Source organism: Paramisgurnus dabryanus, chromosome 11 (assembly GCF_030506205.2).
Source record: "Paramisgurnus dabryanus chromosome 11, PD_genome_1.1, whole genome shotgun sequence".
NCBI lineage: Eukaryota > Metazoa > Chordata > Actinopteri > Cypriniformes > Cobitidae > Paramisgurnus > Paramisgurnus dabryanus.
The window spans coordinates 4359359-4377214 of record NC_133347.1 but is presented as its reverse complement, the minus strand read 5'-3'; the positions used below and the strand labels follow the sequence as shown (position 1 = coordinate 4377214).

At 36.1% G+C, this 17856-nt stretch overlaps 1 protein-coding gene across 1 annotated transcript; it reads right to left on the bottom strand.

Annotated features, from left to right (window-relative positions):
- Positions 1-9609: 9609 nt before the first annotated feature.
- bnip3la (BCL2 interacting protein 3 like a) lies at positions 9610-17837 on the bottom strand. Its single transcript, XM_065248228.2, has 6 exons — positions 17683-17837; positions 13804-14056; positions 13645-13726; positions 13463-13569; positions 11069-11224; positions 9610-10106 (listed from the first exon to the last, which is right to left on the bottom strand). The coding sequence occupies exons 1-6, from the start codon at positions 17771-17773 to the stop codon at positions 10058-10060; spliced, it is 738 nt and encodes a 245-aa protein (XP_065104300.1). The 5' UTR covers positions 17774-17837; the 3' UTR covers positions 9610-10057.
- Positions 17838-17856: the final 19 nt, after the last annotated feature.

The following is a 17856-nucleotide window of genomic DNA, read 5'->3' as shown; positions in this document are numbered from 1 at the left end:
ATACGCAACGCCCCGCCCTGACGCACGCACAACACACACACACGCGCGCATTGACATGAGTGCAGAATAAAATCTATAAGATCAAATGGCCCGTACCTAAATTTTAGTATGTATTCTATGTTCTATTTATTTTAAAGAACCGCAACACGAGAAAATGTTCCATGATAAAAATAATACAAGCCCTATATAATGTCATTTAGAGATGCACATGTGTTAAGATCTTTTCTGTTCCTGAAGTGCTGAACTGCAAGATCAAATTAAAAACCGAACCTTAATTGAAGATTAGACATAATTATATAAAATCAAATGTGTGCAATGGGTAAAATTGTATTTTTTTCTAATTATCCTGTGGACACATACACAAACACACGACCCCACCACTTCTGCACATGCAACCTCAGAACACCTGCCAGCAGCCAATCACGTGAATGGAAACACACAGGCTCCTCCCACTGAGCTTCTACGGTTGCCATGGGTTCTGGGAAGGCTGATTTTCCATGACTTCCATCAATGAACCAACACAATGAATTCCCTCTCTTGTGTGGGATAATTTGATATTTCATGGCCAGACTCTCTTGGCATGGCTAATCGTATTTTATTATTGAGACCAATTTGCCCCACAAAGGATAAATGAGATCACAAAATATTTGGATGCATGTGATTGAGTTGTGTATGTGAATTTGAAAAGAAACTACGGATCTTTTCTCTCCAAACTATACTGAAAAACTGAAGCATGTAATTGTACACATTACAGCATTCATTAGCGCATGGATACCTCCAAAGCTTATATGATTCAGCAACCCAGTGCAGTTCAATGCTATTGTGTGATGTTACTATCTTTTCTCTGTATAGACTCAGATTCTTTCACTTTGTAGCCTTTAGGGGGCAGTAATGTGCCAATTTTCATTGATTCTACAATTAAATACTGGCATACTACTCTTATTATTCCTGTAGTATGTACTGTTAAACCTGAAAGTAGACTAATATATGCAGAGATTTTTCTACTTGACTTATCATTTGTTTGGACTGTCAGCAGACAAATTTAATTTAAGCTACACTGCAAAAATGATTTTTAAGAAAAATAAAATCTTAGTATTTTTGTCTTGTTTTCAGTAAAAATATCTAAAAATTCTTAAATTAAGATGCTTTTCTTGATGAGTAAAATGACCCAAGAAAATAAGTCTAGTTTTTAGACCAAAAAATATCAAATTTAAGTGATTTTGTGCATAAAACAAGCAAAAAATAAAAAATAAAATGCCAATGGGATATGCAAATTTTTTCTTGAATTTTTCTTGAATTTAGTGTTTAATTGTTTCGTTTTTTTTGCTTACCCCATTGGCAGATTTTTAATGCACAAAACCACTTAAATTTGATATTTTTGGTCTAAAAACTAGACTTATTTTGTTGGGTAGTTTTGCTCATCAAGAAAAAGCATCTTAATTTAAGAATTTTTTTTTATATTTGTACAAGACAAAAATACTAGGAAGTTTTTTTCTTGAAAATCATTATTTGCAGTGTAAATGTATTTATTTTCTTTAACTGGACCACTTAAGTATTTACACATGCAATATATTGATGTCAATATAGCATACTTGTTTAGCTTCAACTTAAAAGGTAGTATACAATTTATACACTGCAAAAAATTATTTTCAAGAAAAAATGGATATTCTCTTGTTTTTAGTAAAAATATCCAAAAATTCTTAAATTAAGATGCTTTTTCTTGATGAGCAAAATTACCCAAGAAAACAAGTCTAGTTTTTAGACCAAAAATATCAAATTTTAATGATTTTGTGCATACAACAAGCAAAAAAATCTGCCAATGGGGTAACATTTTTCTTAAACCCTAAATTCAAGAAAAATTCATTGTGCTTACCCCATTGGCAGATTTTTTTGCTTTATACTCAAAATCACTTAAATTTGATATTTTTGATCTAAAAACTAGACTTATTTTCTTGGGTTGTTTTGCTCATCAAGAAAAGGCACCATAATTTAAGATTTGTTTATATATTTTTACTGAAAACAAGACAAAAATAGGCTACTAAGAATTTTTTTTCTTGAAAATCATTTTTTATGTAGTATGCTACAGTATACTGAAATCTTGTGATTGGGCAGAATGGTGCAAGAGACTTTCATAAAAAATTTCTAAATAAAAAATTTCTAAATAAATATACAAATGTTAACAGATATTTCGGCTTACTCAGTCCATACAACTCAGTCCGTTTTTGTTTCAGAAAGCATTTAGAGACAATATAATGATCTCTTAATCAATTTATCTACTTTTAATGCAAACAAAATACAAGACATGATTTACACAAGTGTTGTCAATCAATCGATACATATCTTACAAAGTTCGTCTAAAAATGCTTTAGCAAAAGAAAGCTTACACCTGTGTGCCAAACTGTTTACAAGAATTAAGGGGAGGAAAATTATGGAAATTTCGCCTTCAAACCATTAAAAATCACAAAACAGATGATACACTTTTAGCTTTAAAGGGATAGTAAACGCAAAAATAAAAAAAATCTGTCATCATTTTCTCGTCCCCATGTCGTTCTAAAACTGTATAAATTTTATTTTTCTGTTGAACAAAAAAAATATTTTGATAAATGATGGAAAGCATACAGCTAACTGTAACCATTGACTTCCATAGTAAGAGAAACAAATAGAATTCAATGTGCTCACCATCATTTATCACAATACTTCAATAACATTTGTTTTCCTACTATGGAAGTCAATGGTAACCCACCATCATTAATCAAATTATTATAAAAATGTGTACAGGTTAAGAACAACATGAGGATGAGAAAATGATGACAGATTTTTCATTTTTGGGTAAACTATCACTTTAAGTTATCCAACTAAACAGATACTGAGAGAGTCAAGATGAAATGAAAGGACTAAATGATAGTTTACCATGCAATAAACAAAGCAAGTGAAGGTTAACTGATATGTTACGGCAATACTAATATTAAAATACTGAAATCAATTCATTCACTGAACAGGCTAACCTTGAATCTTTCATGAAATAAGCATTACAATTCAAGTTGTTTCACCCAGAACCAGTTTTACTAAACTGTCAGAAGAAATAGTAGTCACAATTCTGATGTTGATCATTAATAAAGTATTTCTGTATTCCAATAATAAACAATCATACGAGACTGTGATGAACAAACAATGACAGAACTGTACATGTTTATGAGTTATTCCTCAAACAGATCAGGATCGTTTTGCTTTTATCTGTTCCTGAGCACACCACATGATTACTAAAGCATCGTTTTCCATGTTTAAAGTTTGCACACAACAGAGTAAAAGCGTCTCCTGTAGCATGCGATTTACTTGTATCATGCACGAGGACAGGAGAAGCCACCGTCAGACTGCAGGTCGCATGCTTGTCTGTCTGCAGAAACGTTTTACCATAAAATACCAAAACCCCACATTCACAGTGCTGAGAAAAGTCATGCATTCCCTTTACTTACAAAGTGTTTTAATCTATCAAACCCACACACACTCATGCATGCCAGAGATTAGACACTAACCCGCTTTTTACCTTTACATATAGTTCACATGGATAAATATGTAAAAGAGAATGTGTGGAGAATGTTATAACTTCAATGTTGTGATGTTTTCCTCATTGGTAAGAATTACATAAGAATACAAAAGATACATTTTAACTAGACTAGGTTTAGATGGTCTTAGATTTATGCCATACAGCAAAAAAAACTGTGTCCATCTTTGTGCAACAATATTGGTTTGATTACTATTGAAGGCGGAGTGCACAATTTTGAAAAACGCTTTGGAAAAGAGAGTTGGGCCGACTACCAAAACACACTTGTAGGCAATCAGCAGTAAGGTGTGTGTCTACTAAACGACACTGTTGTCTGGGTTGCGTACGTGTGGGGCGGGCCTATCAAAAGAAGGTCCAGATTCTATTGGAGTAGGGGCGTTTTTGTTTAGATGATTTCAAATGTCAACATTGGCTTTCAGAGATCATGCACCCCGCCTTTAACTGTTCTAATAATGGTCCTGAGAACTTATTGATCAAGCGTGTCAACACTGAACATCTCAACAAGCAATTTTGCGTTTAAAAAATATATAATAGATGCCAAAACACAGCCCAGATGTTTAAGCTAAAACAAGGAAAAATTTGGGCTGCCACTGAGAATTGAATAGACGTCTAAGTACAGCCCAAAATAAATAAATAAAGAAAACACCATGTAATCACTGTTGACTTTGCTTACATAATGGAATATTGGAATAGAATATGATGGAAGTTGTTTTGACAAAAAACACATTATTTTGGCTATTGGGTCACTCATAGCTGAACTATATCAAGTCTATATTTAACCTAGACAGTAAAATGATGGGTATTGCTTGCTGGGAATTTTTTCCTTCATCCACACACATTTGAACAAGTTGATGGAAGTCTTTAATAATAAGCGGATGGTTTGATTCAGGTGTTAAACATGGGAAACTTCCAAAATGTACATTGAGAATTATATAATGTCAACAGGTGTTACTATAGCTCAGTTGGTAGAGCATCTTGTCAGCATTGCAAACGTTGTGGGTTCAAACCCTTTGAGGCAAGGAATCCACTAGACCTTTAAAAGAATCAGCATTCACTTTATCAGCAACTAAACTTGTCCTCAAAGTTGATGGTTGGACTCTGAGTGACTTTGACAAGGGCCAAATTGTGATGGCTAGACGACTGGGTCAGAGCATCTCCAAAACCGCAGCTCTTGGGAGGTGTTCCCAGTCTGCAGTGGTCAATACCTATCAAAAGAGGTCCAAGGAAGGAAAAGTGGTGAACAGTGTCATTAATGCATGTGGGGAGCGAAAGCTGGCCTGTGTGGTCCGATCCAACCGATGAGCTACTGTAGCTAAAATTGCTGAAAAAGTGAATGCTGGTTCTGAAAAAAAAGGTCTAGTGGAGTCCAAGCCTTGATGGATCAGGGCTGTTGTGGTGGCAAAAGGGGACCTACCAAATATTAGGCAGGTGGTCATAATGTTATGGCTGATCGGTGAATGGCTTGAATGCACGGCAAGTTGGATAAAAGCATCTGCTGAATGCATAAATGGAAATGTAGTGAGGGCCTTTATCAGCTTAATAAGATAATGTTTTAATGAAGAATGATTATATTTTTTAAATAATTACTTATATTAGTAAATAATAAAAAGTAGTGAAAGAGAAAAGCTATTTCAAAAAAAGCAATAAGGTAATTAACGGCAAAAATTACTTTCTTACTTAGTATTTTTGTCTTATAAATATCTAAAAATTCTTAAATTAAGATGCTTTTACTTGATGAGCAAAATGAACCAGGAAAATAAGTCTAGTTTTTAGACAAAAAATATAAAATTTAAGTGAATTGTTTCACTTTCATACTATATTTCAGCTATAAGGTTCAAAATGCTGTGCTGTGTTGTGAATACATAATATTAGGTACGAAGCACGGTAGTTTAGATATTTACACAACACTGTCAAAAAAAGGTCAAAATATGCACTGCAAAAATTATTTTCAAGAAAAAAAATTCTTTGTATTTTTGTCTTGTTTTTATTAAAAATATCTAAAAATTCTTACATTAAAATGCTTTTTCTTGATGAGCAAAAAAAGTCTAGTTTTTAGAGCAAAAATATCAAATTTAAGTGATTTTGTGCATAAAACAAGCAAAAATATCTGCCAATGGAATAAGAAAAGATTTTTATGTTTATGATGTTTATGAAAAAAGTAAACTTATTTTAAGAAAATTTCTCAATTGTCAGATTTTTTTGCTTGTTTTAAGCACAAATTCACTTAAATTTTATATTTTTTGTCTAAAAACTAGACTTATTTTTTTGCAGTGTAAAGGGCGCACTGCAAAAAATGATTTTCAAGAAAAAATGTAAAATATCTAAAAATTCTTAAATTAAGATGTATTTTCTTGATGAGCAAAATGAACCAGGAAAATAAGTCTAGTTTTTAGACCAAAAATATCAAATTTAAGTAATTTTGTGCATTAAACAAGCAAAAATATCTGCCAATGGAATAAGAAAAGATTTTTATGTTTATGATGTTTATGAAAAAAGTAAACTTATTTTAAGAAAATTTCTCCATTGTCAGATTTTTTTGCTTGTTTTAAGCACAAATTCACTTAAATTTTATATTTTTTGTCTAAAAACTAGAGTAATTTTTTTGCAGTGTAAAAGGCGCACGGCAAAAAATGATTTTCAAGAAAAAATGTAAAATATCTAAAAATTCTTAAATTAAGATGTATTTTCTTGATGAGCAAAATGAACCAGGAAAATAAAATCTCTAAGTCTAGTTTTTAGACCAAAAATATCACATTTAAGTAATTTTGTGCATTAAACAAGCAAAAACAATCTGCCAATGGGGTAAGCACATTTTTCTTGAATTTAGTGTTTAAGAAAAATTTTCAAGATTTTTTTGCTTACCCCATTGGCAGATTTTTTTGCTCGTTCAAAATCACTTAAATTTGATATTTTTGCTCTAAAAACTAGACTTTTTTTGCCCATCAAGAAAAAGCATCTTAATGTAAGAATTTTTAGATATTTTTACTAAAAACAAGACAAAAATACTAAGAAATTTTTTTCTTGAAAATGTGTGTGAATGTGTAAAATTGTGTAAATATCTAAACTACCGTGCTTCGTACCTAATATTATGTATTCACAACACAGCACAGCATTTTGAACCTTATAGCTGAAATATATGAATATGAAAACAATGGTTATCGAATCATTTCCTAACTTGAAAAAATTAAAACACGTGAGAAACATGATGAGTATACAAACAAACAATGAAATGACAACAAAAGAAACAATGAATTCTGAAGAACGTCAGGTTATATTTTTCATTTTAATATTATTTTAGCTTTCCTTCAGTATCTAACAAATTAAAGAAACTACATGATGTTTACTTCATTGCTCCAGTCACTATTAGAAATCAAAGCTAACACATCCAGGAGCTGTCAGTCACGAGGGCCCCGCCCTCCAAAATCCACACTAATAAGCAAAAATTAAAAACAACAACAAAAAATACAACAGATAAAGTAAAGTTTATGTGCGTAAAATGTGTAATATTGTGATCCCTCCAACATTCAAGGTAGGGTTAGTTTATCATTGCTGACATGAGCTACTTCTTCTTCATTCACAGTTCTTATTCTCCCCCTCCCTCCACAGCTCATCATAACACACACAGGTAATGGGGCTCAAAACAGGTGCAGACAAAATTTGAGGCACAGTAACAGAAAATCAGTCTCTTGTTTCACTCCCCCTCAGTAAAAGCTTAAAGTGAAGATAGCAAAATGATCCAGACCGGGTGTTTACTATTTTAAGATCTACCAGACACATTTTGCTTGAGAAACTTCATAGAAGTGTGGGCTATATAAGAGAGAAGATAAAGTGTGTCAAGAAAACACCAAGGTCCCATTGCTTTTGTATTTCTGTTCATGCATTATGTTTTTACCCCCACCCCATTCGAATTTGGTGTGAAACATGGATGTATTTCATGATGTTACTGTACACATGTTTCCTATCTGTAAAGCTAAAGCTACATTGCATTAAATATGTACATAGGATACAGAATCGCCAGTTTCTACTGTAACCTCTGTATGTAAGCTTGACAAATGTACATATAAATGGCATATAATACACAACTATGGTAACGCTATTAATAATATAATATTCACAGTAAACCAAAGGCTCAACGGTGTTGTCAACATGGGAGAAATCATCATCTGAAACAAAACAGAGTCTGCAGTGATCTTCATTTAAACATGAGGAGACTCGTGTTGGCTTGCCAGATGTACCATCACAGTGGAAACCCTTTGGCACTGAAATAGACCGCTGTGAACCCGGTCTGAAACAACTGGATATGCATAAAAGCAAATGTGTGTTTGTGTTGTTAACTACTATGACCAGTTGGCTCCTTTTAACTGGTGGTTTAATTATTGTGTCTGTCGAATTGACTCTTTTCTGCTATAAGAAGAATTTGGGTGCGAATCTCGACTTTTAAGTTTTACATTTTATGCAAAGTAAGTCTTTAAATTGTTGTAACTTCATGTAAGCAGCACACTAACATGTAAAGCATCACTAGGTCAGTTGAAGGAATATTCCATTTTCTTAAAAGAAAAATCCAGATAATTTACTCACCACCATGTCATCCAAAATGTTGATGTCTTTCTTTGTTCAGTCGAGAAGAAATTATGTTTTTTGAGGATTTTTCTCATTTTAATGGACTTTAATAGAGCCCAACATTTAATACTTAACTCAACACTTAACAGTTTTTATCAACGGAGTTTCAAAGGACTCTAAATGATCCCAAACGAGGCATAAGGGTCTTATCTAGCAATACGATTGTCATTTTTGACAAGAAAATTAACAAATATACACTTTTAAAGCACAACTTCTCGTCTAAATCCGGTCCAGCGCGACCTAACGTAAATGCGTAGTGACGTAGGGAGGTCACGTGTTACATATATAAAACGCACATTTGCGGACCATTGTAAACAATAAACTGACACAAAGACATTAATTAGTATCATTCCACATACAACAACGTAGGAACGGTCCTCGTTCTCAACACTTGTAAACACTGGGGCGGAGTTTCGCGTTCGTCCTCTGTGACGTCATGACGTATTGCGTGGGGTCACGTTGGTGCATCACGACCGGATTTAAACGAGAAGTTGTGGTTTAAAAGTGTATATTTGTTATTTTTCTTGTCAAAAATGACAATCGTTTTGCTAGATAAGACCCTTATGCCTCGTTTGGGATCATTTAGAGTCCTTTGAAACTCCGTTGAAAAAAACTGTTACGTGTTGAGTTAAGTATTAAATGTTGGGCTCTATTAAAGTCCATTAAAATGAGACAAATCCTGCAATGTTTTTCTCAAAAAACATAATTTCTTCTCGACTGAACAAAGAAAGACATCAACATTTTGGATGACATGGTGGTGAGTAAATTATCTGGATTTTTCTTTTAAGAAAATGGAATATTCCTTTAAGGCCATGAAGCAGTTTAAATAAATAAATAATCAAAATAAAGCTTTGTGCATTTACGATGCAGACTCATAACAAAATTATCTTGGACATCTCTACAATTAAATGTCATAAACACAATACGGCACTATAATGTGTTTTTGTCCAGCGGTACCTAACAGAGTAATTGAGATGTAAAATATTTGGAGGTACACCTGTGCAATGCTGAGCCACTGCAGACTCTTCGATCAGCCACCTACACTGCAAAAAATTATTTTCAAGAGAAAAAATCTTAGTATTTTTGACTTGTTTTCAGTAAAAATATCTAAAAAAAACTTAAATTAAGATGCTTTTTTCTTGATGACCAAAACGACCCAAGAAAATAAGTCTAGTTTATAGACCAAAAATATCAAATTTAAGTGATTTTGTGCATAAAACAAGCAAAAAAATCTGCCAATGAGGTAAGCACATTTTTCTAGATTTTTTCTTGAATTTAGCGTTTAAGAAAAATGTTCAAGATTTGTTTGCTTACCCCATTGGCAGATTTTTTTGCTTGTTTTATGCACAAAATCACTTAAATTTGATATTTTTGGTCTAAACACTAGACTTATTGTCTTAGGTCGTTTTGCTCATCAAGAAAAAACATCTTTATTTAACATTTGTTTTTTATATTTTTACTGAAAACAAGACAAACATACTAAGATTTTTTTTTCTTGAAAATCATTTTTTGCAGTGTATAAAGTTTGTCACACAGAAAAATGTGCAATAATGCCTTGGGATATATGACTGTCAAACGGGTAACACAGGAGGTCAGCGAAATATGTAGTACCTTTCCAAATTAAAAGGGAAATAAAAACATCTAATATGAGTCAAGGAGTCACGGCATCAGAAAGTTAAAACTGCAGGACAGCGAGAACTTCATGGTGAATCAGGACCACAGTATCAAACACCAGATGCCAGTGGGGTGAGAGAGAGCCATAGACAGGAGAAAGATGAAAGAGAGAGAGAGAAAATTTGTCACACGTTTGGCCACTACTTTTACACTTTTTCTCTCATGAAGATGGGGCGTCCAGGCACCAGGGTCTGATCCGATTTAAAATGAGCTGGTAGAGGGTGTGCTCAACCTTTTTCCAATGTAGATCCTAAAAAAATAAAATAAAATAAAAAGTATACGGCCATGCATTTGGTTTGCTGTAATTCTGTCATTTTTCAGGTTTATAAAACATCAAAACATTCATAATGGTCAGATTAAAGGGATAGTTCGGCCAAAAACGATATTAAACCCATGATTTACTCACCCCCAAGCTGTCCGAGTTGCATATGTCCATTGTTTTTCAGACAAACACATTTTCGGATATTTTATAAAATGTTTTAGATCTTTCAGTTGATTAAATGTAATGTTACGGGGTCCACCCATAGTCCACGACCTTCAAGTCCAAAAAAAGTGCATCCATCCTTCACAAATTAAATCCAAATGGCTCCAGGATGATAAACAAAGGTCTTCTGAGGGTAATCCGTGCGGTGTTGTTGTAGAAATATCCATATTTAAAACTTTATAAACGAAAATAAATACCTTCCGGTAGCGCCGCCATCTTAGACTCCTTTGTATTCATGAGAGAGTATTAGCGTAGTGTACGCACTTTTCTTAGTGACGTATGACAAATTTGGAGGGCGGGGACACAGAGCAGCAGCAGAGTAGCCTCCGTAGGCTGCTTAAGCTCTCATCCTGAATGCGGACGCGACTAAGATGGCGGCGCTACCGGAAGGTATTTATTTTCGTTAATAAAGTTTTAAATATGGATATTTCTACAACAACACCGCGCGGATTACCCTCAGAAGACCTTTGTTTATCATCCTGGAACCGTTTGGATTTCATTTGTGAAGGATGGATGCACTTCTTTTGGACTTGAAGGTCGTGGACTATGGATGGACCCCGTAACATTACATTTAAGCAACTGAAAGATCTAAAACATTTTCTAAAATATCCGAAAATGTGTTTGTCTGAAAAACAATGGACATATGTAACTCGGACAGCTTGAGGGTGAGTAAATCATGGGTTTAATATCATTTTTGGCCGAACTATCCCTTTAAGCAAAACACTTACCCCAGTCCCAAGGCCAGGATGTGGGTGAGCAGCAATGAGGGCACAAAGACTTTGATAAACTCTGCAGAAAACACACCACCCTTCTTCATAGCACCCGTCTTCCTCATACTGAGAGTCACAGATCCAGAACGCTTTGGGTGGCGGAAGTGAAACTCCCTGCGAGAGGTTGGGGATCAATTATTGTGACAAAACCTTCATCATTACAAACAACTGTGAATGCAGAAGCTATCACTTTAAAGGGGACATTTACAAGACTTTTTTATGATGTCAAATAAATCTTTGGTGTCCCCAGAGTACATATGTGAAGTTCAAGCTCAAAATAGCATATAGATAATTTATTATAACATGTTAAAATTGACACTTTGCAGGTGTGAGCAAAAATGTGGGTGTGTCCTTTAAAATGCAAATGAGTTGATCTCTGCACTATATGCAGCGCTGTGGTTTGATTGCAGATTAAGGGGCGGTATTATCCCCTTCTGACATCACAAGGGGAGACAAATTTCAATGATTTATTTTTTCACATGCTGGCAGAGAAGGGTTTACCAAAACTAAGTTACTGGGTTGAACTACTTTAAATTTTCTAGGTTGATAGAAGCACTGAGCACCCAATTATAGCACTAAAACATGGAAAAAGTCAGATTTTCATGATATGTCCCCTTTAAATCAAATGAAAAAAAAAAGATTTTTGTAAAACCAAGTATATATGAAAATAACTATTAATATCAATGCATTTGACACATGCATGACATCAAACCTGACGTATATAGAGTGCCGCAGAGATGACGAATTTTTGTAGGGTAACCCAGAAGTTAGCGGGGATGCTGGTTCTTTACTAAAAAGCCCTTTAATTTTTCCCAATCAAAATTCATAAAGTTTGTATTCATCTGTGAAGATTAAAATGTTGGGCAAAATGTTTAAGTGTCATAAACTTTTGTTAAACACAGAGCTTATTTTTTGGGATTATCCAAAAATCTATGGGAAAAATATATAGGCTTTTTTGCGAGGAAACCAGCGTCAGTATGCCATCCCTGCTTCCAAAATGTATATATTTTATATAGTGTTATTTTTACCAGTAGGTCTGTGTCCCTATGAAACACATGCAGCTGAAAACATATATTAGGGCGGTTTTCCTGAACAGGGCTTATCCTAGTCCCAGACTAAAATGCATGTTTGAGCTGCCTTAATTTAAAACCAGGGTATGTTTGTAAAAAACTACTTAAATGTCTCAATATAACTAAGGCATAATCCTGGATTAATCTTAACCCTGTCTGGGAACTGCCCCTTAATTCTTTAAAAGTGAGATATCCTGAAAATTTGACTTTTTCCATGTTTTAGTGATATAATTGGGTCTCCAGTGCTTCTATCGACCTAGAAAATTTGTAAAAGATCAAGCCAGTAACTTAGTTTTGGTAAAGTATTCTCTGCAAGCATGTGAAAAAATAGGTCATTGAAATTTGGCTCCCCTTGTGATGTCAGAAGGGGATAATACCTCCCCTTAATCTGCACTATCCAACCAAAGCGCTGCCATTTATTGCAGAGATCAGCTCATTTTCATTTTAAGGGCGCACTCACACTATCCAAACCAAACCGTGCTCGGACGCGTTTGACCCCCAAAGCCTGGTTTGTTTGACTAGTGTGATCGCTCTGTATTGGTTAATCACGCCGCGGCCGGGTTGCAGAGGTGGGCCGGAGCGCGGTTCACTTGGGCTCAGGCGCGGAAGGCTGTGGTGTGAGCGCAATCGTGCCTGAGTGCGATTCAAAAGGTGAAGACGTTAGTTGCGCGACCATTCACCTTCATCTTCCTCCGTAAAAACCTTTTGATGCGAGCAGCGGGGTTACGTGAATGTCCGAGCTGCGCACGAGACAGATCAACTAAGCAATATGATGACATGTGAGAGGGCTGTCTGTAATCGCGCACCAAACGACTCCGAATAAAAAACACAGACTTATCATTACGGTGGGTTCCAGTGTTAAGAGAGCGCTTTACTTCCTGCTTTTTTCAAAACAATCGCATCTTAATGACGAAAGCGCGCCCGGACTCGGATCGATAAAAAAAAGTACAGTGTGACTGCGTGCACCTGGGGGAGTAGGAAGGGGTGACAAACGCGCTGGGGCATGGTTTGGTTTGGATAATGTGAGTGCGCCATAAAGGACACACCCAAAAACAACAAATTTTGGCTCACACCTACAAAGTGTTAATTTTAACGTGGTATAATAAATTATCTATATGGAATTTTGAGCTAGAACTTCACATATGTACTCTGGGGACACCATAGATTTATTTTACATCTTAAAAAAGTTTTGTGAAATGTCCCCTTTTATATGCATATAGTACACAGACATGTGGAAATATACGCATGTCTGTATCACATACTGTAACATACAGGCACTTACTTTGGGGGAATGTTTTCTGGTCGACTGGACCAGTCAGCCACCCAACTCTCCCCTTTATTCATGAGAATATCATCATCTCTGTCCTTTTCCAAACCATCATCCTCTGACTAGAAGAAATATGAAGAGATTTGTATACAAAAACCACTAACCCTAGCTGCAGTACAGTAAATTCATATATTTACCTGACAGTCTCTCTCGCTGGGCATTTCCACATCAAACATGATCTGGCCTTCATCCTGCTCAGGCGTGTGAGGTCGCGGTGGGCTACAAAAACACAATTCAAATGCAGAGGAAAAACACACCACAGAAATGAGAATGTGTGCATGTGTAAATCTTCATACCTGTTGCAGGAGGAGCTACTGGGGCTAGACTCGTGCTGAGCATCCAGTAATATTTTCTCCATATCTCCATTATGGATAGAGGATGATGATGGTACGTGCTCCAGTCCTCCTGTAAGAGCCTCCTCTTCCTCCTGCACAGGCTCTAGGGCCTGTGAGGCCTGGATCTCGCCTTCATTCCCGTTCCCCAGCACGGAGGGCACACTGAGGTTCTGCTGTTGAGTGTTTCCATTCATTTCCAGCTCCACCCAGGACCCTGAAACACAGACGGTGAGAGATAAGGAGGACCGAAAGACAGCCGGACTTCCTCCTAGTAAATAAAGCACAGATTTCTCTGTTGACCTGGTGCAAACATATGACACATATGCATTCTGTCTGACCCTCTTTGTTGCTAGGAAATAAAGGTCCCATGATGCTTCAACAATGTGATGTGTGCTCCTCAGTGACCTTTGCTAGATGCATTTCCAGGTTTGATAGTTCTCCATTTTGGTCCTGTATTAAATAAGAGCGATATCTGAAATGTCAAGTGCTGTGAATCGTCCGGAACGTGATGCTAAGATGGTCTGGGTGGTTGCATCAAGCCAAAGAGGCCACAGTAGTGTGCATGAATTAAATTGGCACTGATTCAAACGGTTTAAACAAGCATATTTAATCATTGTCTTACCCCTCACAGCCCACAACACTTCTGCATTTGCCTTACAGAACTGTTGCCATGGTAAAGCTTTAGTCCAGCAGTCCAATGACTTTACCTTGGAGGGGCACCTGATGCCATCCAAACGATACAAATCTCACGGCTGAATACTTATACAGGAGTAGATAAAATAAACCCTAACAAGTGCAACAATCTTTACAGTTTAAAAAAAATCCAAAGCCTCTGCTTGTTAGTTTCGAATAAATACATTGGAGTTGGAGGGAATTATGTAATCTGTAGTCTATATCAAACCACCCTCTGTTTCTCACTCTCTCATCTTCCTGCTGTTACAGACGCTTATAAACCTACAGTCACTGAAAAATAACTAGCTAAATGTTTAACACTTTTTTTATGACTATAGACCTTCTGAAAGCTCTCTGCAGCAGGGTCAATAAAATGCATTGAAGACAAAGGCTGTATACAGCACTTTTTATCAGTATGGCCAAGTTAAATGTCGTTTTGTTTGTCGGGTTTGTTTTAATATACAATATTAAAAATAACTGATTGATTCATAAATGCAACACTTAAGAGTTAATGCAGCTTATAAGTAAGTATATAACTGATGGTACATTTAAAACTACTTTCAAACCCAAGTCAAAAGCTTATTATGTAGCTAGACTAAATGTCACGTCACATAAGATTTTGTTTCTCTCTCCGTCTTGTCCTCGAACCCGAGGACACTGAGACTAACAGACCCAGTTTCTGCTGCGTGAATCTCTTTAAATCACTGATCTACTGGCCTCCCGTCAATGTGATGCCCAGACGATGTCTAACCAGCCACCGCTTTTCTTTATTTACATTTTTTTTTATTCTTAATAAATCTTATAGTATAGTAATTGTTTCTATTAGATCGTCCAAGTCTGCCCAGCGACAACCAACCACTTCCTTTTAATTTAAAGGAACAGAATGTAAGAAATTTATATAAATTAATCATAAAATGGCCCTGATATGTCACTAGACATTAAAAAATCATTTTCATATAAAATACTTATATTACTGACAACAGTGGTCTGGCCAGGATATTGTCATTTAAAAAGTGCAGTTGCAGCCCTCAACTGATGTTTATGTTGTCATTTTGTGCATTGGCAACATTGGTGTTATTGCAGTACCAGTTTTAGCCACAAGTTTTGTGATTGCAATACCAGTTTTGGCCAAAATCCTACATACTGTTCCTTTAAATTAAACTTTTAATTCACATACATTTTTTATAATATAGTACTCAATAAAATATAATATATCCTCTATAGCATTGGTTCCCAACCCTTTTCACTTCAAGGCCCCCTAGTTGCCCACAACAATATTTGAAGGCCCCCCACACCTTCAATAAACTAGAGTTTGGAATGACTACACAGACGCTACTAAAATGGATTTTTTGCTTGTTTAGCTTATTTTAATGCTTTTTAAAAATAATTTTAAGTCATATTGAAGCCCCCTTGGAAATCTGTGAGGCCCCCATGTGGGCCCCAGCCCCCTGGTTGGGAACCACTGCTCTATATGCTACGCCTGGCTCTCTTTCAAGGTTTTTTTTTCTCCGAAGGCCACATGATTTTTCTCCTAGGAGTTTTTTTAACCCCTTGGGAATCAGCTGACATTAACTTAACTTAGAACTGTGTTACATATCCGTTACGCATACATTGCATTATTACTCAGCTCACTAGTGTAGATTAATTTTTAGCCACTGTACTTTGCTACTTTGTTGTCCTATGATTTTTCTGTTTTATCTTGTTTTTATTAAAGGTGCAGTGTGTACATTTTAGTGACATCTAGTGTTGAGGTGCTGGTGAATTGTAACCAATGGCTCAGTCCACTGCTTACCCGTCGTTTTTTAATCACAGAAGTTACAGTAGCCCCCACCAGACAAACATGTCATCGGAGAAAAATTAGTAAAAAAAGTTTGTCCACTAAGGGTTTCTGTAGAAACATGGAGGCAACAAAATGGTGACTTCCATGTGAGGGGACCCTCGGTATAGATAAAAACGTCTCATTCTAAGGTAATAAACACATAACGGTTCGTTACGAAAAATCTTTATACACCACTGATAATATAGTTTTGTATATTATTTTGCATTTCTGTCAAGAGATCCTTCTAAAAATTACACATTGCACCTTTAAGCTGTTTTGGAACAATTTAACAATTGTTTAAAGCAGTATATAAATTAAATTGAAAAGAAAGCATGTCTGAGTTAATAAAACACAGTCTGTTTTTCCAACATGCATCCAACGGGAATGTTTTAAGAAAAAAAAGATATCTGAAAATGTTTAACTGAGACAAACAAAAAAAAACAAAAAATATTCTCTGCAAAGCATTTCACACATGAATAAAATTCTTGAGAGCTCAAGGTATGCACAGAGCTGCAAAAAAACATTGCAGTGATGATTGCAGAAAGACTAAAGACAAATACTACAATTACAGAACTGACACAAGTAACGCAATGCAGTTCGACTTATATTAAACAAATGTGTACACAAACACCCAAAACAACTTTAATACTAATGCCAGAAACTGTATATTTATCAGGCCTTGTCCCAAAAAAGACAAGAAAGAAAGCTACAATAAAATAAGGGCACAGCCTTTCAGGAATACACCATAAATCACAATAAACAAGCGAGTTAAAATATAGCACCAAATATAGCATGATCAAAATGTATTCTGTTACATTGTAACAATTTATTTAATAATAAATGGCCCCGCCCACGTCACCATTTTTCTTAGCAGAATCTTCGCCTTGTTTTGATATCGAAGCCCCGCCTCCTCGTCGCACTAACTTGCTGTGAAACTAGCGATTGGCTTGCGTTCCATCAATCACTTCAAGTTGCTAGGCAACGTCACAACGGACCCGTCTCAAGCACATTTGACTTTATAGTGGCTGCGCATAACGAACAATATGTGACATCACAGTACCGCGAGAACGATTGGTTTCGAATTCGCTCTCGCACTACTGTGAGGTCACTGTCTGCGCAACGCCGCATGAATTCGAACAAGCTTGCTCTCATTGGCGCTCGCGTTAATACGCCATCAAAATGCTCCCGCCCCTTAGCACCTCCCCGAAGAGGAAATTCCAGCCATTGAGCAAAAAAGAAACAATAGATTGCATAACAGCGTTTAAAAAGCTCCAGAGAAAATTAAAAGCATGCAAACAGCCACGTTAACGCTACACTTGACTCAATCTCGAGACACGGACGGGGTTTACCGTTGAGTCCCGGTTCTTCATTGTTGTTTATCTGCTCGGCGGGTGCGGTGGACATGTTGCCTCTCCAGTCGCTCGCGTCCGTCGTCAACATGGCACGCTACCGCCCTCCCCGTGCACGCGCGCACGCATGCATCTGCTGCCCCTGAATGGCCCCACCTGAGCTCCCGCGTGACG

What these genes read in the sequence shown, in the direction of transcription:
- bnip3la (XM_065248228.2), bottom strand. Translation starts at nt 17,773, where the DNA reads ATGTTGACGACGGACGCGAGCGACTGGAGAGGCAACATGTCCACCGCA. An exon ending in AGTAGCTCCTCCTGCAACAG is followed by an intron (nt 13,727 to 13,803) that starts GTATGAAGATTT and finishes GTGTTTTTGTAG; the next exon opens with CCCACCGCGACCTCACACGC. An exon ending in CCAGCGAGAGAGACTGTCAG is followed by an intron (nt 13,570 to 13,644) that starts GTAAATATATGA and finishes TATTTCTTCTAG; the next exon opens with TCAGAGGATGATGGTTTGGA.